This window comes from Schistocerca nitens, chromosome 7, assembly GCF_023898315.1.
Source record: "Schistocerca nitens isolate TAMUIC-IGC-003100 chromosome 7, iqSchNite1.1, whole genome shotgun sequence".
Classification (NCBI taxonomy): Eukaryota; Metazoa; Arthropoda; class Insecta; order Orthoptera; family Acrididae; genus Schistocerca; species Schistocerca nitens.
The window spans coordinates 153,507,966-153,533,333 of record NC_064620.1 but is presented as its reverse complement, the minus strand read 5'-3'; the positions used below and the strand labels follow the sequence as shown (position 1 = coordinate 153,533,333).

Here is a 25,368-nt window from a genome sequence, read left to right as displayed (position 1 = left end):
CTGTGAATTTAAGAGAACATGTAGCTGTTCAATAGCCCGGCTCTGAAGCCAAATGGTTAGTTTGGTTCGAGGAGCCGTGGGGCACGGATGTGCTATTTACGTCCCTGCTGCGGAGAGCACACTTGATGTGTGTCTACTTGCTTCGGCCGTTTCGAGCGTCCTAGTGTTTTTATCATTTAGAATGGATGACTCTTACAGAAAATCGACATCGAATTTCAGTTTCAGGAGTAAATTGACTCGGTCAGAATCTCTGGAAGCAGAAAGTTTTCTCCAAGACGAAGTAAAGATCCTAAATGATGAACTTGTTACTAGACACTTTTCCATAGTCAATAGTGAGGTGTATGAAAAGCTTCTCAATGACGCAATCTGCGACAAAAGCCTTCGAGAGATAAAAACGGGCTCAAATTCTGCCACTCGGATGATAATGTGGGTGCTGTGGAGATCGTTCACTCTGGGCTAGGATTGCGGATGAACCAAGTCTTTGAACTTCTTTTCGAAATGCCCGCAGACGAGGTGGTGTCTGCACTCCGTCCTTACAGGATGCATGGACATGTTGCTGACAAATTCGCTCATTTCAGCATAAAATGGGGTGTGACAGGTCTGCATTACTTTCAATAAACATGTCCTGTTCTGTATAAACATTAGAGGATGCAGAGTCATCATCATTTTCGACAGACAACTGAAGATGTGCTCGGAGTGCCGTAAATAAGGCCACATGTGGTCAGAATGTCTGTAGACGAGGATAGCACAACTGCTACTTACAGACCCAATCCCTCCCCCATTCCCAACGTCCCTACCTGTGACAGACGTGGCAGCGTTCAATTATTAAATCAGCACGTTGAGGCTCTGACAGGCCTAGCGACACTCCACTGATGACTTAGGCACTGCAGAGGAACCATGGAACTGAAGCAACTCCCACTATCATCACAGCCAATGGAAGCATAAATGTTGACACCATGGTAGTGCCCGCAGCGGTGTTGGTGCCAGACCATTGGGACTCTTTGCTACCATCCTACATGAAAGCCCAATCATAAACACCGATCGCTGAAGAAGCACAAGAGAAGGTGGAGGACATCATTCGATGGCCATGTAATACAGTTACAAACAGATGATGCGCCATCTTGCCCAGAGATAGTGCGCTGATACAAACCATGAAAACAACATGCAACATGTAACCCCATCACCGTGGGTCGATGATGACGACGAATATGCGGTGACTAAATTGTGCCAGTGCCCAAGGCCCCAGCAGGCCATGATTAATAAATTACTAGTGAAGTGGAAAAGCTGCACGAATCGACACTGAAAAAGATGTCGAATCATCACATCCATGTGCTGCAATGTGTGTCCCTGTACCTGCAGACGTGCAGCAGGCCTACTGGATTGGTTCCATCAATCTCAACACCGTTGACTCGAAAGTGAGGCTTCAATGCCGCGCGATATGCTAAGACTGTCAGATGAGGACATTGTTCTTATGCCAGAAATTCGTTTGGAAATCTTTCCATGCATTAGTGTTACGCCTTGTACGTTACTCCTGCTCGTGATGCTGGCAGCGGTATGGCCACACTGGCGCGAGTTGGCATAGAGGCTTACAAAGTGAGGTATTTGCCATTGGCCACATCACACAAGGTACACGGCTTGTAGATATATATTCCCCCTCTGGCATGGACATGAGATATGACCAGTCATATTTCTATTCAGAGGAGATGAAGCCTCTCTTCCTTGGACTATGTCAACTGCATCCATGGTGGTGACTTCAATAGCATATTTCATCCAGAAGATCAGTCACCCTGTTACACCACGTACCTGAAATTGTCTGCTGGTGCAAGAACTATGTCTTCCAGAGAATTGGGAAAGGGTGCATGGCAACTGCCCAGAGAATACACATACGTCGCCAGTCACTCTGAAAATCGCCTCAATCGCATTTATGTCTCCCCGATCAGACGGCAGTAACGATGCACGCAGAAAGACAGTCGTTAGCCTTTTCTGATCGTAGCCCACCTCTCTCCGTCGTCACAAGGTATGGAGGAGTCGTGGCTGCTGGAAAATGAGGATGGAAAATGAAAATGTCGTCGACTTATAGAGGACATATGGACTGCCTGCAAAGATCGACAGCTGAGATATGCCTCCACGTTGAAACAGTGACTTGAATGCTCTAAATTGGCACTACAGCGTTCAGTGATCCAATATGAAAGAGAACAATCGTGCCTTTGATATCGCCACACGACGGAATATTACAGTACACTGCTCAAAAACTCATGGTAAGCCCACCATCTCCTGACCGATAGACAGAGATCCGTCGCATCAAAGTGAAGATCATCTCACATATGTGGCAATGTCTCGAAGGCGTCGTGGTGGGAGCATACTGTCAAGATTGGGTCAACAGTGACACTCTGTCTATGCACCATATTCTTCTTGAATGGCAACAGCGATGACGAACGATGATTCACGTTCTTGACATGCCAGATGGTCGCCGTTTGACTACATAGGCACACATTGCGAATGCATTCGTTGACCACTACTGCCGGTTTTACCATGAGAGCAAAGTTATGGTACAGCTTTTGCTAAAGTGTCACAGTCGACATCAGGTACTCTCGATGGCCTGGCAGCAGACTAGCTTATGATGCCAATTAGTCGCAAAGATGTTGAGGAAGCCATATGAAAGAGTGCAAGCAACAAATCTCCTGGTTCCAACAGTGTGGAATTCTACCCCTTGGAATTCCACCAGACTGTTCAAGGTCTGATGATTCCTAGATAGTCGCCAATGTATGGGGAATGGATGACACATAGTGTCCCACTGCCTCCGTCCTTTGTTGAAGGCCAGGTTATCCAGATACTCAAGCTAAGAGGATGTAGAGGGACTGAGCATTACCATCTACTGACCTTGCTCAACAGCGACTTTAAGATCTTCACAAGGCTTCTGGCAGCGCTCCATAAGAGCCTTTTGCCCCAATGTACATGGGAGGAGCTAATTATATGCAGATGGCCCTCAGTGACTATCGGGATGTGGTAGCCCTCGCAAAAGCTTGTTGCTTCGAGGTGCCCTGATCACAGTGGACTTTGACCATGATTTTTACAGGGTGGGCCATGATTTCCTTGTGACGGTGATGGCCCGTGTGGATTTCCCCCCAGCTTGCGACCTCTCCATGGTGGATCATCCAAAATGTTAGTTAATGGATGGTGGGCCACCACAGGCTGTGTGGTTGATGCAGCGTACTGTAATCAGCAGAACAGATACACATAATCGTACTTTGGCTTACTTCATGTTGGCTGACCACTTGCCTCCAGCTTGTACTACGATTCGTCTCAATATTCTGCAGAACCCGGCTCTCCAGATCTGGTGTACGCACAGTCTGTCGCCTCCCTGCCTATTCGTCTGTCTGAAACGACCCATGATCATACAAACACCCAAAAAGGGCTTGAAATATTGTGTAAGGATACTTGTTTTGGTACAGCGGTGCTACCTCTCGACCGTTTCCATCCCCTTGGCTGTACACAAATTCCATCTCGGTTTGTTCCGACACGAATACGGGGTCATTTTGCTGTTTAACAGATGCGTCAAACACACAGCGTGCAACACACAGGGAACACACGGCAAGTGGTCAGAGGAACTTTCATTCGTCAGCGCCATTTACCGTGGCAACCATGCATTTCCGGCTACATGTTCGTAGGACCTTTTTTCTTCTATTTCGAGTCAGAAATTCGTCTCTGCAGTTTGTCGGTTTTATTAATGTTCAACCTGTACATATAAACGAGGTCAGAGGAACTTTCATTCGTCAGCGCCATGTACCGTGGCAACCATGCATTTCCGGACACATGTTCGTAGGACCTTTTCTCTTCTATTTCGAGTCAGGAATTCGTCTGTGCAGTTTGTCGGTTTTACTAATGTTCAATCTGTACATATAAACAAAAAACATTGTTATGGTAAAACATCTCTGTGACTTTGATTTTCTTCTTCTCACTTATAGCCTGAATAATGTGTTGTAGATTGTTATAAAGGAGTATTTAAAAATGGTAGGCGTCGCTGCCTTCAGCGTGGAGAGGTCTGGGTGCGTTTTCTGGTACCTCTTCAGACTTTAGGGAGGTCCGGTACGGGATGAACTCAGCCCTTACGAGGCCAAATGAGGAGCTGCTACACTAGAGAAGCAGCGATACCATCAGGTTGGCGATAACGGCTGGAGGATCATGTCCCACGATCGTAGAGCGGCCTCTACTTTAATTAGTAGATGTTCGTTCTGGTCCTGGGGTTTCGCCTTTTTGTAAATAAAACAGTGAAATATAACTAACAGTCAGTATTTACAGAATGGGGGCGACACACATTTAATGTGGAGTGCTCGCTCCCTGTAATAAATGCTGTCGAAAACTAACGGGGCACTCTAAAGTGTAAGTTTGTGGCCCGAAACCACCGCCATGGACTCTATGGACACTTTTTTTTCATGTCTTCTGACTGGTTTGATGTTTGATTCAGCTCACCGAGAATTCCTCTCCTGTGCTAACCACTTCATCTCAGAGTTGCTGGATGTATCCAATCACTGTCTTCCTCTACGGTTTTTAGCCTCTACAGCTCCCTCTAGTACCATGGAAGTTATTTCTCGATGTCTTAACAGATGTGCTACCGTTTTCCTCTTTTTATTGTCAGTGCTTTCCACATATTCCTTTCCTCGCCGATTCTGCGGAGAACATCCTTATGCCTTACCTTACCGGTCCAAATAATTTTCAACATCTCAAATGCTTCGATTCTCTTCTCTTCCGGTTTTCCGACAGTCCATGTTTCAGTACCATACAATACTGTGCTCCAAACGTACATTCTCAAGAATTTGTTTCTCAAATTAAGGCTTACGTTTGATTCTAGTAGACTATCGCCCTTTCTGCCAGTGCTAGTCTGCTTTTGATGTCCTTGCAATGTCCGTCATTGGTTATGTTGCTGCGTATGTAGCAGAATTCCTTACGTTCATCCAGTTCCTGATCACCAAACCTGATGCTCAGTTTCTCGCTGTTCTCATCTGTGCTGCCTCTCCTTACTTCAGTCTGTTTTCGATTTACCCTCAGTCTACATTCTGTACTCATTAGATGGTTCATTCCACTCAGCAGATCCTGTCATTCTTCTTCACTTTCACTGAGGGTAGCAATGTCATCAGAGAATATTATCATTGATATCGTTTCACACTGAATTTTAGTTCCATTCTTGAAGCTGTCTTTTATTTCCGTCATTGCTTCTTCCATGTATAGATTGAACAAAAGCTGCTAAAAACTGCGTCCCTGTCTCACACCCTTTTTAATCCGAGCACTTTGTTCTTGTCTTCCATTGTTATTGTTCCCTCTTGGCTCTTGTGCATACTGTATATTACCCACCTTTCCCTGTAGCTTCAGCCTATTTTTCTCAGAATTTCGAACATCTTGCACCATTTGACATTGTCGAACGCTTTTTCTAGATCGACATATCTTATCAACGGGTCTTGATTTTTCGTTAGTGTTGCTTCCATTATCAACTGCTACGTTAGAAGCGCCTCTCTGGTACCTTTGCCTTTCCTAAAGCCAAACTGATCGTCATCTAACACATCCTCAGTTTTCTTTTCCATTCTTCTGCATATTTTTCTTGTCAGCAGCCTGGATGCATGAGCTGTTAAGCTGGTTGAGCGATAATTCTCGCACTTGTCAGCTCTTGCAATCTTGGGAATTGTGCGGATGATGTTTTTCCGATACTCATATCGTACATCGCCAGACTCATATATTCTACACACCAACGTGAATAGTCGTTTTATTGCCATTTCCCGCAATGATTTTAGAAATTCTGATGGAATGTTTTCTACCCCTTCTGCCTTCTTGATCTTAAATCTTCCAAAGTTTTATGAAGCTCTAATACTGGATCCCCTGTCTCTTCTATATCGACTCCTGTCTCTTCTTGTGTCACGTGATCAGAGAAGTCTTTCTCATAAAGACCTCTTTCTCATAAAGTTCTCTTTTCACAGATTTGCTGTCTCCTCTGCTATTAACAGTTGATATGGTCTCCATAGGGCACTTGTACAGCAATAGGAGACATTACTACAACCTTTTAGGACAGGCCAGGAACAGATATCTGGTACACCTCTCTCCTCATTGGTGCCACGCGTCACAACGTTTCCAGACCGTCGTACATGACTGCCTGTGCCTCATCTTGTTTCGTGACTTTCGGAGATCGCTTTATTGAATGAGAGAATGTTTCATATAACAGTCATCTTCACTTCGAATGATCTGGTTGCATCGGTTCTCTATTTTCTGTTACGTAGATGTAGTTAGTATGATCAGAGTCTTAGACAATCTGTTCTTTCTGTACCTTTTTGAATTTCCGACTGCTTCTAACTGAGCGATGTTAGTAAGGCTTGGCGCCTTAGCGCATATTCTACTAACTTCTACCTTCATATTTCAGGAAGAATCTAAGCCAACGTGCTCTGTGGAAAAACAAAAGAATATGAAAACTGGAGCTCTTGAGAAAAGTTGGCGACATTGTAAATGTTAAAATTAATTGGAAAACTAAATCAGTAAAAGAAACGACACTAGAGCAGATAAGGTCAGAAAGTTCAAGACTCGCACAAGTGTCTCGATGAAAACAGGACTCGAACTAGTTTCCTCTGTTCCCAATCACATGGAAATTAGCTTACTGTACCGTTATCAGCTATGCAGTGTGGTGTGCTCGGGCAATAATGGTGTCTGCAGAAATCTTTTAAGAAACTGAAACAGTTTGCTTAACCAGAACGATTTCATCACTAACAGGGACACCTGCAACCCAAAGTCCTGTACGAATGAGAAACGTTAGCACCGACGTCCACAAATACATAAACAGTTTATGTCAAGTACCTCCTAGGCTGTGCGTAGACCATTTCTCCGGAATATCCAGGAGCACTAGTCCCACAAATTACGCAGAAGAGCTACGGAAGGAGATGCTAATGGAAGTGAAGCTACGAGGGCAGGTCGTGATTCACGCCTGGATAACTCAGTCGTGAAAGGCAAGGTGCAGGGTTCAGTCCCCGATCCAGTACAAAGTTTTAATCTGCCAGGAAATTCCAGAACAGCGCCCATTGTGCCACTTACCAAGATGCTCACGCAAGCAACCTTGTGAAGTCAAATGTCAAAGAAAGAGGCCTTACTTAATTAAAATCTGGTTTACATTCATATGGAATATTGATTCCCTTGCTCGAAGTAACACTCTGGGGTACTTCATTTTTTAATATTATATTGTATTTCCGTGTCTGCGTAGCTTTACGTGCAAATTTACCACACAAAGAAAAATCGGAGAATAAAGAGACAATAATAGCCAGAATCGTTGTATACTGCATAAGAGTATCCCATGAATCTGATCTACAAGGGGCAGTCAAATGAAAACAGTAAACCGGTCACAACGATACCATGGAATGGATCCATTCAAACGTAGTCACCACACACGTTAAGACATTTATCCCACTGTGAGACGAGATGATTAGTTCCTTTTTCGTGGAACGTGGTTGGCTGCTGACTGATCCACAACCACACCCAGTCTCGCACATCGACGCCAACACGTCTTTCTTCACGCCGCCAACAATGTGAAAATAGGACGGTGAACGATGTGGGCTGTATGGAGGATGTTTCAGTGTTTCCCAACCAAATCACTGAAGCATATTATTCGTTAGACTGGCAGTGTGGGGGGAGGCGTTATCGTGCAACTTCGACTGCAGTGGCCTTCTGCTGGTCGGGTTCGTCGAGCATGGAAGCACATCCAATGCGCAGACCTATGAAGCCACTTTGCTGAAGCTGTGATGTGCCATACAGTCAAATCGCCCAGGAAAGCTGTCAGACAGATTAATCCTGTTGCACCATAACGTTCGCCTCCACACTGCAAATCGGATGAAGGCAACACTTCATCAATGTGTTTGGGAACACTGCAACATCCTCCATAAAGCTTGGATCTTTCACTGTGTGATTTTTATATCGTTCGTGTGCTGGTATAAGCTGTTTCCAGCACACCAGGCGGAAAAGACGTTGCGAGAAGATCGATAGTAATCGCAAACAAAACACCTATCAGGAAAGGGGCCAAGAATAGACTCGCAGGCAACTGGCCGCCAACGCCCTCCCGACCGCCCGTATTTAGATCGCCGCCGCGGACAGGAGGGCCCTGTCAGTCATCTAGTGAGTCAACGAATCGAGTCATCGGTCGCAGCCTAGTGGGAGCCACAGTCGCAATTAACTCAGCCCCTGGCTCAGAGTCAGTCAGTACCTAGCGACCGGAGTAGTGTACGTAGCGGGACTTGTACTTCACCAGCAGTGAGGCTAACGTGCACTATTACAGAGAGCTTGTACTACAACACCTGGACTATCTTCAGGTAAGTAACTTTCTGTTCTTATGAATAAAGAACCCTGTTAACATATGCGTGCAGTTCTGTTATAGACGAGGATACCGGTCACCAAACAACATCCTCTCCTTGCTTCCCACGGTACAAGCCCACAGTAACAACGGTACGACACATAAAACTGGAAACTTTCGAACCCACGCATGCAAAGAACGGTTCAAAAATTGCAGCGCTGGGCTTTGTTGCTTTCGCAGTATCAGTACAAAATTGTGTAAAGACCTGCGGCAAAGCATGGCAATGCAGACGCCCTATCTCGCCTTCCGATTGGTCTAGACTCTGATTTTGAAGCATCTGCCGCATCTTGTTGCCAAATCGATGTGCAGAACTGTGAATTGCTGGAATATTTTCCCTTGCACTACAGAAAAATTGCACAGGCCATGGAAGCAGACCCGAATCTCAAGATTTTGTTGCATTAGATTTGCACTTCTTGGACAACCATTAGCATTCGATGAAAATTTGAGGGGCTCCTTCTTCAACGAAGCGTTTTTATTTAGGAAATGTCCTCCTTTGTGTCGGTGGCGCCTAGGCAGGATGGGAAGCTTCCGAGGAACGAAGCCACTATCCACGTTTCAGGAAGTATAACTTGCCCACTACCTTTCTCAGTAATTGGCAGTAACTGACATCGGACTCTTACTGAGAACCAGTCATTCAAAGATCATACAAACTCCGCGACGTGGCCAGGATGTCCCATTCTCCTTTTCGGACATCAGCGCTGCAGTTACATGGCGCCCTCGGAAGGCATCAACGGTTATAGAATTCGGCTCCAGGCACTTGCCGACAAGTCTCGTTGCAAAAAAATACTCAAATGTTTGTGAATTCCTAAGGGACCAAACTGCTGAGGCCATCGGTCTCTAGACTTACACACTTCTTAAACTAACATATGCTAACAACAACACATACTCCCATGCCCGAGGGAGGACTCGAACCTTCGGCAGGAGGAGCCGTGTAATCCGTGCATGGCACCCTAGACCGTGCAGCCACACCGCGCGGCCAGTCTCGTTGCAGTTTTACTGTTTATTGCCTCCGAACAGAGAGGCGTAATGCAGCTCATGATAAACTGACACCGTTTTAAAGTGGCGGGAGAAACTGATTCTGGCAGGACTATTTTAGCAGCCTGTTGGATGCTTCAAGTCAACTGCGTCATGCGGTAGAAAGACATCGCAAATCCCCTCAACCACTCCTTGTTGCATCGTGCATCTACCGAACTCTCATGAATGCAAAGATTTCTCTGGCTTATCATGAAAGCTTCACCCCGAAACTATCTGCAGTACGGAGGTTAAATTTTGCTTCTAGAATAACTGCACTTCCTTCGCCACATCATAAGCACTGCTTGTCTAGGAATTTACTTACAACGCCTGTTTCCCTTAAAGTGTCATTGTTTGGCTTGTAACTGTCTGAAGTGAATACTTGGCTGCAACTACATATATGAAAAGTTTGTCAATGTGTAAGTTCTTCTACTTCTTCTTCTTCTCCTTATTCTTCTTCTACCTTTCACAAATTAGGTCTATCGACGTGGTCTGGCCTCAGTTCCATATTTTAACTGCCCGTCTTATGTTCCTCATTCGTTTGGGTTTGTAAATGAAGGCCATCTTTGGAATCCTTGTTTTTTCCATTCGTTCCATATCTTTCTTCCAGATTTGTTTATATTCTTCTATTTTGTGATTTACTGTAAGAATACCTAGTTCTTGTTTTTTGTTTTCATTAGGAATTATGTTCAATTTAGGGCAACCTTCGACTGCTGGAAAAAATTTCATTTCAGCCGCCTGAACATGGCTAGAATCTTTTCTCTTTATAACTCAGGTTTCATTGCCATGCAGTAGATCAGATATTGTTGTCACCCTACAGCATTTCACTTTTGTGTCTCTTCTCGCATTTTTTAATGTTCTGCTTATACTCCGATATCTCTTTAATTGATGTCTACATCTTTTGTTAAAAGTAATAAAGTTCCATGGGTAACTAAAATGGTGAACTTGTTCCGGAATCTGATCTTTAGATACATGTTTCTTCGTATTGGGTATTTCTCGTGGAATGCAACTATCTTAGTTTTATTTACTGTTATCTTAAAATTATAATACTCTCCAATTAAGTTTAAAAGGTAGACTGACTTTTGTAGTTCGTCGTCAGAGTTTGGCGACGTTACAAGATCGTCTGCGTATTATAGTAAATTAAAATATTTATTCTTGTTTATATGGATCCATTCTGGCGCTCTTGCTTCCATTTTCGGATGCCATCGCTTACATAAATAATAAAATAGCAGACGATAGGGAATATCCTTGCCTCACACGTTATTTAATCAAAATCTTTTCCACTGTGAAATTGGGGACGTCAAGTAAAATATAAATTCCATTATAAAGACTCTTGATGCAGTTTATTAAGTGATTTGGATATCCATGTTCTACCATACTTTCACACAGGTTCTCTCTATCCACCTTGTCAAACAGTTCTTCAAAATCTATGAAAGCAATATAGATTAATAAATTGAATTATTATCTTTTTATATTGTTTGTCGCTCAGTAAATATATTATCGCTAAATGACCTACCTATAAATATATTTTGTAGGACGCATCTAACGTACTGATATGTGTATAATTTAAAATATTGCTGCGAACTCCTATTTTTTTCAGCGACAACATTTCTGCTGTGAGACAATCTTCTAAAATTTTTAGTGTTTAGCCTACATGTATTGCTAATATGTGAAATTCTAAACTCAAGCAGCCGACATAATCGTTTTGAGAGATTCAGTAAATGTACTGATATTTAAAATGATTCTCATTTATTGCTCCGTGTCAGATGAACATTTTTGATTACGTTAGTTGTTTTGATCCTTCCAGATCGGCCTCAGATCTAAGTTGTTGCGTCAGCAACCCGTCTTGTCTACTCAGAAGTAGATATCAGAGCAATGAGAGAGGGATCGAAACATGTAATGTAATTAAAAATCTGCAACTGAAACGGAACAATAAATGAGAATTATCTTAAATAATCCACCATGTTTAATCAACTATACATTAATCCCATCAGATCCTGTGCGTTTCTTACATTTTTATTTTTTCATTACATTTGCCTTTTCTTGTAATTTTAACATGATCAGTTATTTTTTCTTAATCACTTCTTGCCTTTCGGTTGAACTGCAGATTCTTGTAACATTCCATCTATTTTTCCTGACGTATTACATTTATTTATGGTACGTCTTTCTCCGACATATCCTGAAAGTGAAGGCTTGTCTGCCATAGACTTCATAACTATCTCTGCTATAAATTCATTTCAACTACCTCGTTTCTTATTAGTGGTTTTGCTTTGTTATCAGTCCATAGTTTTCGCTTGTTTGGTCATCGGGAGGTCGCAAAAACACTACCTAGGCTCTTTGTATCTTTTATTATATCTTCTGTTCCTTCATTCCAAATTCTGAGCCCCTTTTTCCTTTGTCATTTAGACTGATTACGCATGGCTTCACCTGCTGATTTATTTACATAATATGTTATGTTTTACCATTCTAAATTCATATCATTTGTGTAGGTGCGTTTATTCAGTAATGTTTCAACCTTTATTACTAGATATCTGTCGCTGCAGGATCTTTTAATAGTTTTACTGTAAAACTTGTTGATTTTTTTGTCTTTATCGGATGAGCCCTTGTACCTCTTTAGTGGTTAGTAGCGCTGTTTTGGCCATAACCAAAAATGGTCGCTCGAAATAATGTATCCTTGGAAAACATTAATATCTTCCTGAAAGGAAGCACACTTTTTATTCGCTACAACACAATCTCTGATTGATATAGCTCCTATGTTAGCCCATGTGAACTTATGAATATCTTTATTTCAGAATAACGTATTAGTTCCTTTGAGGTTTCAGTAAATACAGGAACTTCTCATCTGATAAGGAGTATCATTTGCATTTACAGTATTTGCTCCGTATCTTCCCGTCACGTCTTTAATAGCTGTATTACCCACTCTGACATTCCAATCTCCACATACGTACCTCAAGCCCCTCTCATTTATTAAACCATATACAACTGGATCTTTTCGTAATGATCTTCTTGAAAGTTCTTGGGTTTAATTTCTGATTATTATAATGGTAACATTTTTGTTTGTGTGTTGTAGGCCACGTTCATTTTGACAGTTTTTTAATTGACTAGTGTCGAATCTCGTACGAGGGGCGTTCAATAAGTAATGCAACACTTGTTTTTCTCGGACAGTTTAAACTGAAAAATGCAACATTTGTTGTGGGACATTACTTAATAATCCCGCTTCAGCCCCTATAGTTTCATGAATTTCCGATAGTCGGCGCTATAAATAGGCTTCGAAGTGGCTTCTGTTAAGGATGTGCGTTCCAAGGAGAGAGCTGTCACTGCGTTTCTTTTGTCGGAAAACCGGAGCATCGGAGATACTCATAGCGCTTGCCGAATGTACACAGAGATCTGGCAGTGAACAAAAACGTGGTGAATCGATGGGCGATGCATTTGTCACCATCGCAACAAGGCCGCACACAGCTGTGGCTCCAGCAGCGTTGGAACGTGCGGAGACTCTCATTCAAATTGATCGACGGATCACAATCAAACACCTCGCTGCTGAACTGGACATCTCTATTGGTAGTGCTGACACACTCGTTCACCAGTTGGTGTTCTCAATGGTGTCTGCGTGGTGTGTTCCTTGCTGGCAACAGAAGATCATAAAGAGAATCCGTTTGACCCAATGAAAGGTGCACTCTGCAGGGCGTAGTATGAGGATGATGGGGAGGCTGTTGATGCAAGACGTTGGCTCCGACGTCAACCAGTAGTGTAGCACCATGCAGTCATACAGGCCCTCGCAGTAACGTGGGGTACTGCAATTGCACTGAACGGAGATTCTGCTGGAAAATAAGGTTTGGTAGCCAAAAGAGTGGGTAATAATATGGTGTATTGGAATCCTGAATAAAACCAACCTGCTTTCAGAAAAAAATGTGCTGCATTACTTATTGAACATCACTGTATAAATAGGAACGAATTCGATTGCCTTACACAGCCAGTAGTGAGATTGGAAATCATACTTAATTCTCCCGTGGGTACTGCACAAGGCGAGGACATTCCCCTGCCGTTACTTAAACGGAGTGACTCTCTACCAAGGAAAAAGCTATCAAACAGATACACTGTGAGACAAGGAGCTTACCTGAGGACTTGACGCCTTTGAAGAGCGAGAGGTAGAGCATGGTGTAGACGAGCAGCAGGCACAGCACCAGCTGCCACTTGGGGTAGCCCATGGCGTGCAGCCCGTCACTCCACTGCATCTCCAGCACCGCGCGGCTGGGGGCAGACAACAGGCACAGGAAAACCAGCTTAACTCCTGGCAGCGGACTGTGATCTCCACGCAAAGACATGTCATTTTAGGTAAAACTTTGGTACATTATCTGATCAAAAGTGAGCGGATACCTCTACGTAATTCGGAATAGACCACTAGATGTCATTACATCTACATCTACGTACATCTACATCTACGTAATTGCCTGGCAGAGGCTTCAATGAACCACCTTCATGCTGTCTCTCTACCGCTCCGCTCTCGAACGGCACGCGGGAAAAACGAGCACTTAAATTGTTCCGTGCGAGCCCTGATTTCTCTTATTTTATCGTGATGATCATTTCTCCCTATGTAGGTGGGTGCCAACAGAATGTTTTCGCAATCAAAGGAGAAAAATGGTGATTGAAATTTCATGAGAAGATCTCGTCGCAATGAAAAACGCCTTTGTTTTAATGATTGCCACTCCAATTCACGTATCATGTCTGTGACACTGTCTCCCCTATTTTGCGACAATACAAAACGAGCTGCCCTTCTTTGTACTTTTTCGTTGACATCCGTCAGTCCCACCTGTTGCGGATCCCACACCGCAGAGCAGTACACCAGAATAGGGCGGACAAGGTTGGTGTAAGCAGTCTCTTTGGTAGATCTGTTGCACCTTCTAAGTGTTCTGCCAATGAATCGCAGTCTTTGGTTTACTCTACCCACAATATTATCTATGTGATCATTAAAAAAAAAAATGTCCAAATGTATGTGAAATCTTATGGGACTCAACTGCTAAGGTCATCAGTCCCTAAGCTTACACATTACTTCACTTAAATTATCCTAAGGACAAACACACACACCCACGCCCGAGGGAGGACTCGAACCTCCGCTGGGACCAGCCGCACAGTCCATGACTGCAGCGCACGAGACCGCTCGGCTAATCCCGCGCGGCTATGTGATCGTCCCAATTTAGGTTATTTGTAATTGTAATCCCTAAGTATTTAGTTGAATTTACAGCCTTCAGATTTGTGTGACTTATTGCGTAATCGAAATTTAGCTGATTTCTTTTAGTACTCATGTGAATAACTTCGCACTTTTCTTTATTCAGGGTCAATTGTCACTTTCCACACCATACAGATATCTAAATCATTTTGCAAGTCATTTTGACCATCTGATGACTTTACAAGGCGGTTAATGACAGCATCATATGCAAACAATTTAAGACGGCTCCTCAGATTGTCTCCTATGTCGTTAATATAGATCAGGAACAATAGAGGGCCTATAACACTTCCTTGGGGAACGCCGGATATTGCTTCTGTTTTATTCGATGACTTTCCGTCTATTACTACGAACTGTGTCCTTTCTGACAGGAAATTCCGAATCCAGTCGGACAACTGAGGCGATACTCTATAGGCACGCAGTTTGATTAGAAGACGCTTGTGAGGAACGGTGTCGAAAGCCTTCTGGAAATCTAAAAATATGGAATCAATTTGACATCCCCTGTCGATAACACTTATTACTTCATGAGTATAAAGAGCTAGTTGTGTTTCACAAGAACGATATTTTCTGAATCCGTGCTGACTATATGTCAATAATTCGTTTCTTCGAGGTGCTTCATAATGTTCGAATACAGTATATGTTCTAAAGCCCTACTGCAAATTGACGTTAGTGATATAGGCCTGTAATTCAGCAGAAAACTCCTACTTCCCTTTTTGGGTATTGGTGTGACTTGAGCAATTTTCCAGTCTTTAGGTACGTATCTTTCTGTGAGCGAGCGGTTGTATATAACTGCTAGATGTGGAGCTATTTTATCAGCATACTTTGAGAGGAATCTGACTGGTATACAATCTGTACCGGAGGCCTTGCCTTTATTAAGTGATTTAAGCTGCTTTGTTACACCGAGGATATCTACTTCTATATTTCTCATCTTGGCAGTTGTTCTTGATTGGAATTCAGGAATATTTACTTCGTCTTCTTTCGTGAAGGAGTTTCGCAAAATCGTGTTTAATAACTCTGCTTTAGTGGCACTGTCATCAGTGTCTTCACCGTTGTTATCGCGCAGTGAAGGTACTGATTGCGTCTTGCCACTGGTGTGCTTTATGTATGACCAGAATCTCTTTGGGCTTTCTGCCAGATTTCGAGACAGAATTTCTTTGTGGAAATTATTAAAAACATCTCGCATTGAAGTACGCGCCATATTTAGAACTTCTGATAAACTTTTCCAATCTTGGGGATTTTGCTTTCTTTTAAATTTGGCATGCTTTTTTCGTTGCTTCTGCGACAACGGTCTGACCCGTATTGTGTACCATGGGGGATCAGTACCGTCACTACGACAGTTCAAAATCGATGAACCCTGTCATAAAGAAGTAACTATGAGGCAATGGTTTGTGGACAGTAATATTCCTGCTCAGAGTCCCGACCTGAACCTAGGAGTACATTTCCAATAATTCAGAACGTCAACTTCGCTTCAGACTCCAGCGTCCAACATCATTACCTTCTCAGTTTTCAGCTGTTCAGTTACTGTTCGTTAGTCAATTATACGTTCCATATGTCATGTGAACGATTCTTTTGTCGAAGAGATGTGGCACGAGTCAGTTCACAGGATACACTATGTGATCAAAAGTATCCGGACACCCCCAAAAACATACGTTTTTCATATTAGGTGCATTGTGCTGCCACCTATTGCCAGGTACTCCATATCAGCGACCTCAGTAGTCATTAGACCTCGTGAAAGAGCAGAATGGGGTGCTCCGCGGAACTCACGGACTTCGAACGTGGTCAGGGGATTAGGTATCGCTTGTGTCATACGTCTGTAGGCGAGATTTCCACACTCCTAAACATCCCTAGGTCCACTGTTTCCAGTGTGATAGTGAAGTGGAAACGTGAATGGAAATGTTCGGCACAAAAGCGTACAGGCCGACCTCGTCTGTTGACTGACAGAGACCGCCGACAGTTGAAGAGGGTCGTAACGTGTAAAAGGCAAACATCTATCCAGACCATCACACAGGAATCCCAAACTGCATCAATATCCACTGCAAGTACTATGACAGTTAGGTGGGAAGTGAGAAAACTTGTATTTCATGGTCGAGCGGGTGCCCATAAACCACACATCACGCTGGTAAATGCCAAACGACGCCTCGCTTGGTGTAAGGAGCGTGAACACAGGACGACTGAACAATGGAAAAATGTTGTGTGGAGTGGCGAAGCACGGTACACAATGTAGCGACCCGATAGCCGGGTGTGGCGAATGCCTGGTGAACGTCATCTGCCAGCGTGTGTAGTGCCAACAGTAAAATTTGGGGGCGGTGGTGTTATGGTGTGGTCGTGTTTTTCATGGAAGGGGCTTGCATCCCTTGTTTTTTTGCGTGCCACTATAACAGCACATATGTACATTGATGTTTTAAGCACCTTCTTGCTTCCCACAGTTGAAGAGCAATTTGGGGATGGGGACTGCATCTTTCAACACCATCGAGCACCTGTTCATAATGCACGGTCCGTCGCGGAGTGGTTACACGACAATAACATCCCTGTAATGGACTGGCCTGAACAGATTCCTGACCTGAATTCTATAGAACACCTTTTGGGATGTTTTGGAACGCAGACTTCATGCGAGACCTCACCGACCGATATCGATACCTCTCCTCGGTGCAGCACTCCGTGAAGAATGGGCTGCCATTCCTCAAGAAACCCTCCAGCCCCTGACTGGACTTATGCCTGCGCGAGTGGAACCTGTCATCAAGGCTAAGGGTCGGCCAACACGATACTGAATTCCAGCATTACCGATGAAGGGCGCCACGAACTTGTAAGTCATTTTCAGCCAGGTGTCCGGATACTTTTGATCACATAGTGCATATAGAAATTCGTCAGTGAAATAAAAGAAATTATCCAGGAGAAACGACTTTAAATTAGATTTAACCGTTGCTTCGGTTCCTGTCAGACATTGTATGTTATTGGGCAAAATATCAAAAACTTTTGCTGCTGCGTATTGTCTCCTCTCTGAGCCACTGACAGCTTTAACAAGGGGTAATAAGGGTCATATTCCCTCCAGTGTTGTACATCACTGTTCTTCTCAAATTGTGATGGATTATTTACGACGATTTTCATTAGCGCGAATATGTATTGTGGTGGCGCAGTCAAAATGCCTAGCTCCAAGAAGAGGTACCCACATGAAGTCCGTCGGTGAACACGACGTATTATTCTTACTGCTCGTTTTTGCGAGATCAATATTTTCTTTCTAAGTGATGACTTGCCCCGGAAATTATTCTGCACGTCATTATTGAATGGAAATATGTAGTATATATCTAGGAGGTTGATACGTTTGTTTCCAAGATTAGCAATTATACGAAGGGCAAACGTAGCTGAACTTAATTATTTGATAAGCTCAGTAGTACGCTTCTACCATTTCAAGTTTTCATGAAAATGCACACCCAAAAATTGTATGCATTCTACCCTACTTGCTGAGTCGTGCTGATGTGCTACATCAGTTGATGGTATGACTCTATTTGTTGTAAAAAATTGAAAGTATTGTGTTCTTTCAAAATTTAGGAAGAGCCCATTTCCAGAGAACCACTTGATAATTCTTCACGAAGTATCATTTACCAACTTTCCTGTTCCTTTCTCTCTGATGGGCTTTATTATAACACTAGTGTCGTCTGTAAAAAGTACACAATTTTCCTGTCGAATGTTGTGTAGTATATCATTCACATTTGCCGGCCGCCGGTGGCCGAGCGGTTCTAGCCGCTTCAGTCTGGAACCGCGCGACCGCTACAATCGCAGGTTCGAATCCTGCCTCGGGCATGGATGTGTGTGATGTCCTTAGGTTAGTTAGGTTTAAGTACTTCTATGTTATAGGGAACTGATGACCTGAGATGTTAAGTCCCACAGTGCTCAGAGCCATTTGAAACATTTGAGTCATCATTCACATTTATAAGGAATAGCAGTGGATCCAAAATTGAACCCTGTGGGACTCCCTCTGCGATTTTTACCTTGGTCACTAAAATTTTCTGCCTTTCTGACATTGTCTGAGTTTTTCAGCACAGCCTTTTGCATTCTTTTTGACAAGTATGATTCAAACCAGTTGCGTGTCAACCCACAAATTCCACAAAACTTAAGTTTTTCTGAGCGAGTTTCATGATCCACACAACTGAAGGGCTGCCATTCCTCCGTCGGCACTCAGGCACCTCATTGAAAGTGTCCCCGACAGAGTTCAAGCCATCATAAAGCCGAAGCTTGGACATAACCCACAGTAATATGCACTAATAAGTGTAAAGATACTTTTGATCAGTGTAAGAGCAATCCAAATTTTATCTGTATTCTAGTAAGATCACCACAGCTTCACGACATCAGCAGTTACCAGGCTCCAGAAGCTGCAGCGCTGTAGACAGCAACGTGATACTATTTCTTCAGTGCATACAGGTGATATTCGTTTGGTCTTTTACGAACACCTGAGTTAGAGGCACATTCTGCTTACATGTAACAAACCCCAGAGTTCTGATTAGAACATGCCAGAGAGTCCACAAGGTTTATAAAATTATACTAACCTTTGTTGACCTGTGACCACATTAGACCTGTGGGCAACTCATGAAGAATCATAAGAGCAGGAGTTAATGCGTTCATGAGCCTGTCGACTAAATTCGAGATGTGTTAAGTAGGAATGAGATTAGACAATCTCGGTGCCAAGCAAGTTCTGCCTTGTTTATGATTCATTCATCTTACTGCTATGACGCGATTTGGAACCGGTGGGATAATTCTTTCTGTAGCTGAATGAACAAACCTAGATATATTAAGGTGACCGGAAAATAATGTACTTTCTAACAGCAAATTGAACCAAATAAACTGTTAACGACATTTTATTTTTAACCAAGACGGTAATCACCCTTGTTAGCCACAAACGTTTGCCATCTAGTGTGCAAATGGTCAATGGCCGATCGTTAAAAATAGAGATGATATTTTTGACATATCCATATTTTAAAAATTTTTGACACTCAGTAAATGTTCTTGAATGGTCGACCAAGGTTGGTTAAAAGTGTTTGACAGCTCCAGAATGTGCTAATTTTCAATGCTGTATCGATAAAAATCAACTGTTGCGTTTAGCCCTCATGTATTTACGAAATTATAAGTTTCCAATATGCTGTGTTCTATACGGGCGATCCACTGATCTCATTTCCTGGGTATGTGTTTAGAATTTGTTGTGGCTGTCTGAACCATACCATTCTTCTAAAAGCCTGAAGTCAATTCCGTCTCTATTCTTAGAAGTAATCTATCATATGTGTCCTATTAAGCTCTTTGGCTATGGTATCATCGCGTTTGTGGTTTAAAATATCATACCCACCATACCCATCAGCCTTCCTTAGAAATTATTGTGATTTCGAATGGTCCATCTTCCTGTGTGTAACAGAGGGTTGGTTGTGTTGAAACACTGTAAAATGTTATCTGATTTTTGTGTTTGTATTATTCTGGTAACTCAACAGTTGGATCTCAGTCCTCTACTGTAGTTTTGTATTTATTTCTCACAAATCATTAAAATACGAAAGAAGCGACCTAGAGCATTATGCCAGCATCGGTTTGCTATCCCCGCAAGGTCGATGCACATACGTTTAACCGAAAACTGCGTGCAATATTTAAACTTAAAACAGAAAAATCGAGCAAAATAAGCCAATAATATCCTCTCAAACTGCTCACAGTATTGTGTTTCATCATTTAGACCCCTCAAAATCGGGAATATTAAAGGGAAATAACAACCCGTATTTTCCAGGAAACAACAGTTTTTCTGTTGTATACCGAGATGTATTAATATCTTCTCTCCTAAAATGATGGTGTATGTGTGTGTGTGTGTGTGTGTGTGTTTTTGTGTGTGTGTGTGTGTGTATGTATTAAACTGGGACCTAGAAACGACGGAGAGGCTTCGTCCCGCCGTAGCACTCAGTGGTTGACAACCCCACAAAACAGGCTACAGCAGTCCACCCACCCCTCGCCGCTCCACACCGAACCCAGGGTTGTTGTGCGGTTCGGCCCCCAGTGCCCCCCCCCCCCCCCCCACCCCCGGGAACTTTTCTCATACCAGACGAGTGTAACCCCAAATGTTTGAGTTGTAGAGTAATTATGGTGTACACGCAAGTGGAGACAGTGATCGCGCAGCAATCGCCGACGTAACTGAGACGGAATGAGGGAAACTAGCCCGCATTCGCGGAGGCAGAAGGAAAACGCCTTAAAAACCATTCACAGGCTGGCCAGCACACCGGACTTCGACATAAATCCGCCAGGCGAATTCGTGCCAGGGACCGGCACACATTCCCGATTGGGTAGCAGCGCGTTAGGCCGGGCGGCATGGTTGTTGTAGTGAACCATTACTGAAAAACTTCTAGAAAACTTCAAGTCACTGAAGTTCGATGTTCGTACCACCACTGGAACCAGGCCTAAAACTGAAACTAATGCGTAGCTACATTACCAAGACAGTAAAACCAGCTATACTGTTTTCCAGTGTGGAACACGATGCACTGTCGTCTCCTCCCCTGAAGTGGTGATTGGCCTAGTGAACTGCCACCGAAAAGCTTCTAAAAAACGCTAGGTGATTAAAGTTAGATTTCGGACCTGCTGTTACTTTGACATTATTTACCATAACAAATGCTGCCTCATGTCACTGGTAGCACTGTCAACAAAATTAAACTCAAAGTTTTAAAATTAAGCTCGTTTTACTTGAAATATGGTGACTTAATTGTGCAATACTGTAGGTAATAGTAAATAAACAAACTGTTTTACATTTTGCTCACAAGTATCTAAGACTCCTTTTATAATTTATCATCACTATTAACAAACAAGACTCAGATTATTGATGTACATCTAGAAATGCCTGTAACTTCAATTTTTTTTTCTCGCAAAATGTTAAAATACGAAATACAACCAACCAGAGCATTAAAGTACCATTTATTGGTGACACCTACAAGAACAACAAATATTTGTTAAGGCACATTCTGCATGCGGTAGTTACATCACAAACACAAATCTCACAAAGTAAGCTAATAACATCCTATCGAAAATGATCATATTAGAATGTTCCACTGTTTTAGCCACCAGCAGCGCAGAACACATCATGTGAGATGGCGCAAATAGATCTGCCTCAATGCAGAGATTATGCAGTTACTATCACCACTGGGTCGGAATGATGTCATGACCCATCCCATGGAAAACACCTGGACTGGTCTATTTTCAAAGATTAATACAGATGAGGGGGAAGGGGCGTGATTTAAACAGGGGTTGACAAATGTCATTGGACAGTTCATGACAATGAAAGAGTTAAAAAAAATGGTTCAAATGGCTCTGAGCACTATGGGACTTAACATCTGTGGTCATCAGTCCCCTAGAACTTAGAACTACTTAAACCTAACTAACCTAGGGACATCACACACATCCATGCCCGAGGCAGGATTCGAACCTGCGACCGTAGCAGTCGCGCGGTTCCGGACTGCGCGCCTAAAACCGCTAGACCACCGCGGCCGGCAATGAAAGAGTTGATTGTGATTGGGAGAGCTAAATACATGTCGTGTAATTGGCTCGGAAGCCTTCTAATTGGCCTATTTCCAAGAAAAGAGTGGGGCTCAGGAAGGGGGAGGGAGGGAGGGAGGAGAAGTTAGGCTGAGGGCAGGCGGATGTGAGGGGCCAAGGGAGTGGGGAGGGGGAGATGACGGCAGCCTGTGGCTTACGAAAGGGCGGCGTAGGAGAGGGAAAGGGCATAATGACATGCATTTGTCCTGTTCCGCCCTACGTGTAGGCAATCAGACATTCCAAGATCAAATTTTGTGCAACGTCACTGTTGCATTCCTACTAGTATGTCTGCATGTTTTTTTAATCGTTATTTCTATTTAGCCAATATTCCTTAATAACCAACTTATTCTAAATTTACTCTAACTTTAAATATTAAGCAGTGTTATTTTTCGGTAGTCTCCTTAAAACGAGGTGAAACATACATTGAGGTGACGAAAGTCATGGAATACGCAAATGGTGACATGAAGTAGACAAGAGTAGTGCACTGACAGTTTTCATTTGTTCTCAAGTGATTCATGTGAAAAGGTTTCCAACGTGATTATGGCCACACGACTGGAATCAACAAATTTTGAACAAGGATTGATAGTTGGAGCCAGACGCATAGGAATTCGATTTCCGAAATCGTTAGGGAATTCAATATTCCGAGATTGACAGCGTCAAGACTGGGACGAGAATGGCAAATTTCAGACATTATCTCTCATCACAGACAATACAGTGATCGACGGCCTTCACTTAATGATCGAGAACAGTGGCGTCTGGATAGACTCTTCAGTGCTAACCGACTAGCAACACTGTGAAGTAAATGCAGAAATCAATGTCCGACGTACGACGAATGTATCCATTAGGACAGTATCGCCATACTGACGTTAATGGGCTATGGCGGCAGACGTTAGATGTGGAGTGCCTCTGCTAACAGGGTGGCATCGCCTACAGCACCTGTACTGATCTCATGACCATAAATGTTAGACCCTAAACGACTGTAAAACTTAGCCTGGTCAGATAAGCCCCGATTTAAGTTGGTAAGAGCTGATAGTACGGACTGAGTGTGGCGCAGACCCCGCGAAGCCATAGACACAAGTTATCAACCAGGAACTTACCAACTGGTGCCGGTTCCATAATGGTGTGGGCTATTTTTACATCGAATGGACTAGATCCTCTTGTCCAACTGAACGGATCATTGACTGGGAACGGTTATGTTCGGCTCCTTGGAGACCACTTGCAGCTATTCGTGGACTTCATGTTGCCAAAAACCGATAGAAGTTTTACGGATGACAAAGCACATGTCACCAGGGGCACAATTGTACACGATTAGTTTGAAGAACATTGTGGACAGCTCAGTCGAATGATCTAGCCGCTACATGAATCCCATCAAACATTTATCAGACGTAATCTAGGGGTCAGTTTGTGTACAAAATCCTGCATCGACAACACTTTTGAAATCATGAATGAATGTAGAGGAAGCATGGCTGAGCCGGCCGTTGTGGCCGAGATGTTCTAGGCGCTTCCGTCCGGAACCGCGCTGCTGCTACGGTCGCAGGTTCGAATCCTGCCTCGGGCATGCATCTGCGAGATGTCCTTGGGTTAGTTATGTTTAAGTAGTTCTAAGTCTAGGGGACTGATGACCTCAGATGTTAAGTCCCATTGTGCTCAGAGCCATTGGAACCATTTTTAAGCCGCACGGCTGAGTAGTTCTATAGGGGATTTGCAATGAATTGCTGAGTCCATGCCATATAGAGATGCTGCACTATGCTGGCCAAAAGGAGATCCGACATGATATTAGGAGTTATCCCATGACTTTTCTCACCTCATTGTAAATTGCTCTGGGTAGTAGACTGGATGTCATTGAAATTTTATTTGTCTTATATTTTTGCACAAACTGAGTACAAGCTTGATTTCTGAAGCAGTTTAATTTCAACTTATTTTTAAAGAAGTTACGTTGCTTGCATTCTGATCAAGGGTATCCACACGTATGTCGAGAGATTATAAAATTCTTTGTTTCGGATACCTTATCGATGTTGGAATTTCATATTAGGCACTCCCTTTCGATATACAGGGTGGCGCACGAAATGTGTTGCCAATTGTTTCTTTCACAATTAAAGATGCACTTTGGATATCCCGCTGGGATCTCTACAGCAGTACCAGTAGAGCTTGGAAAAACAAATGAGTTACGACACTGCCGCTAGGAGACTAGTAAGCAGCAATGGCTGACAATGGAAGACTGACGACACAGCAACGATCGACAATTGTGTTAGTTTTTCATGAAATGAAAAGCCTTGTTGTGACTCAGAGGCGTTTTCGACAACAGTTTAACACACGATGGGTCCCTTGCAAGAAGACCATCCACAGGTTGTACGATAAATTTGTACAGGAAGGAACAGTATTGTAAGCGAAGCGACCTCGGCCTATGCCTGTTTGTTCGCCGGAGAATATTGAAGCGGTACGAGTTGCTGTACAGAGAAGTCCCGGGAAATCGTGTAGAAAGGCAGCAGTGCAACTGGGAATATCCAGACGCTCTGTTCAACGCATTCTTAAAATTGACCTCCATATGTACCCATACAAGATGACCTGTGCACAGCTCACTGAACAGCACAAGCACCAGAGACTACTGTTTGCTCAGTGGGCGGAGGATAGGGAAGAAACTCTCAACGATGTTTGGTTTTCAGACGAGGCGCATTTTCATTTAGACGGTGTGGTTAACAAACAAAATGTACGCTTTTGGGCCACTGAAAACCCACAAGTGCTTCATGAACGACAGCATTATGCTACGAGGATTACAGCGTGGGCAGCAATTTCCAGTCACGGACTTCTTGGACCCTTTTTCTTTGAAGAAACTATGAACAGTGAGCGTTATTTGAGGATGCTTCATTCCACAGCTTCTTGCTACTGCCTGGCCCTTCAACATGCAGTGGTTCGTGCAAGATGGAGCAAGGCCACATACTGCAAACACTGTGTTGGAGTTTTTACACGAGCATTTCGACATGCGGATCATTTCACTCAGGTTTCCAGGTCTCTTCAGTGACGGACAGAATTGGCCCCCCAATAGTCCAGATCTCAATCCATGTGACTTTTTTCTTTGGGGGTACCTAAAGGAAAAAATTTTCCCGAAACGTCGACGTGATTTAATGGAGCTCAGAAGACTTATTCTTCAAGCTTTCAGTGAAATTACGGAAGACAAGTGCCGTAGGGTAATCACGAACTTCAGTGTTCGTTTGAAGGAAGTTAG

At 43.3% G+C, this 25,368-nt stretch overlaps 1 protein-coding gene across 1 annotated transcript in view; it reads right to left on the bottom strand.

Annotated features, from left to right (window-relative positions):
• LOC126195315 (sodium-dependent noradrenaline transporter-like) overlaps positions 1-25,368 on the bottom strand; it is a 453,210-nt gene that overhangs the window by 169,352 nt on the left and 258,490 nt on the right. The window contains exon 4 of the mRNA XM_049933875.1: positions 13,497-13,630. Within this exon, the coding sequence (XP_049789832.1) occupies positions 13,497-13,630 (134 nt within the window). The remainder of the gene's footprint in view (positions 1-13,496; positions 13,631-25,368) is intronic.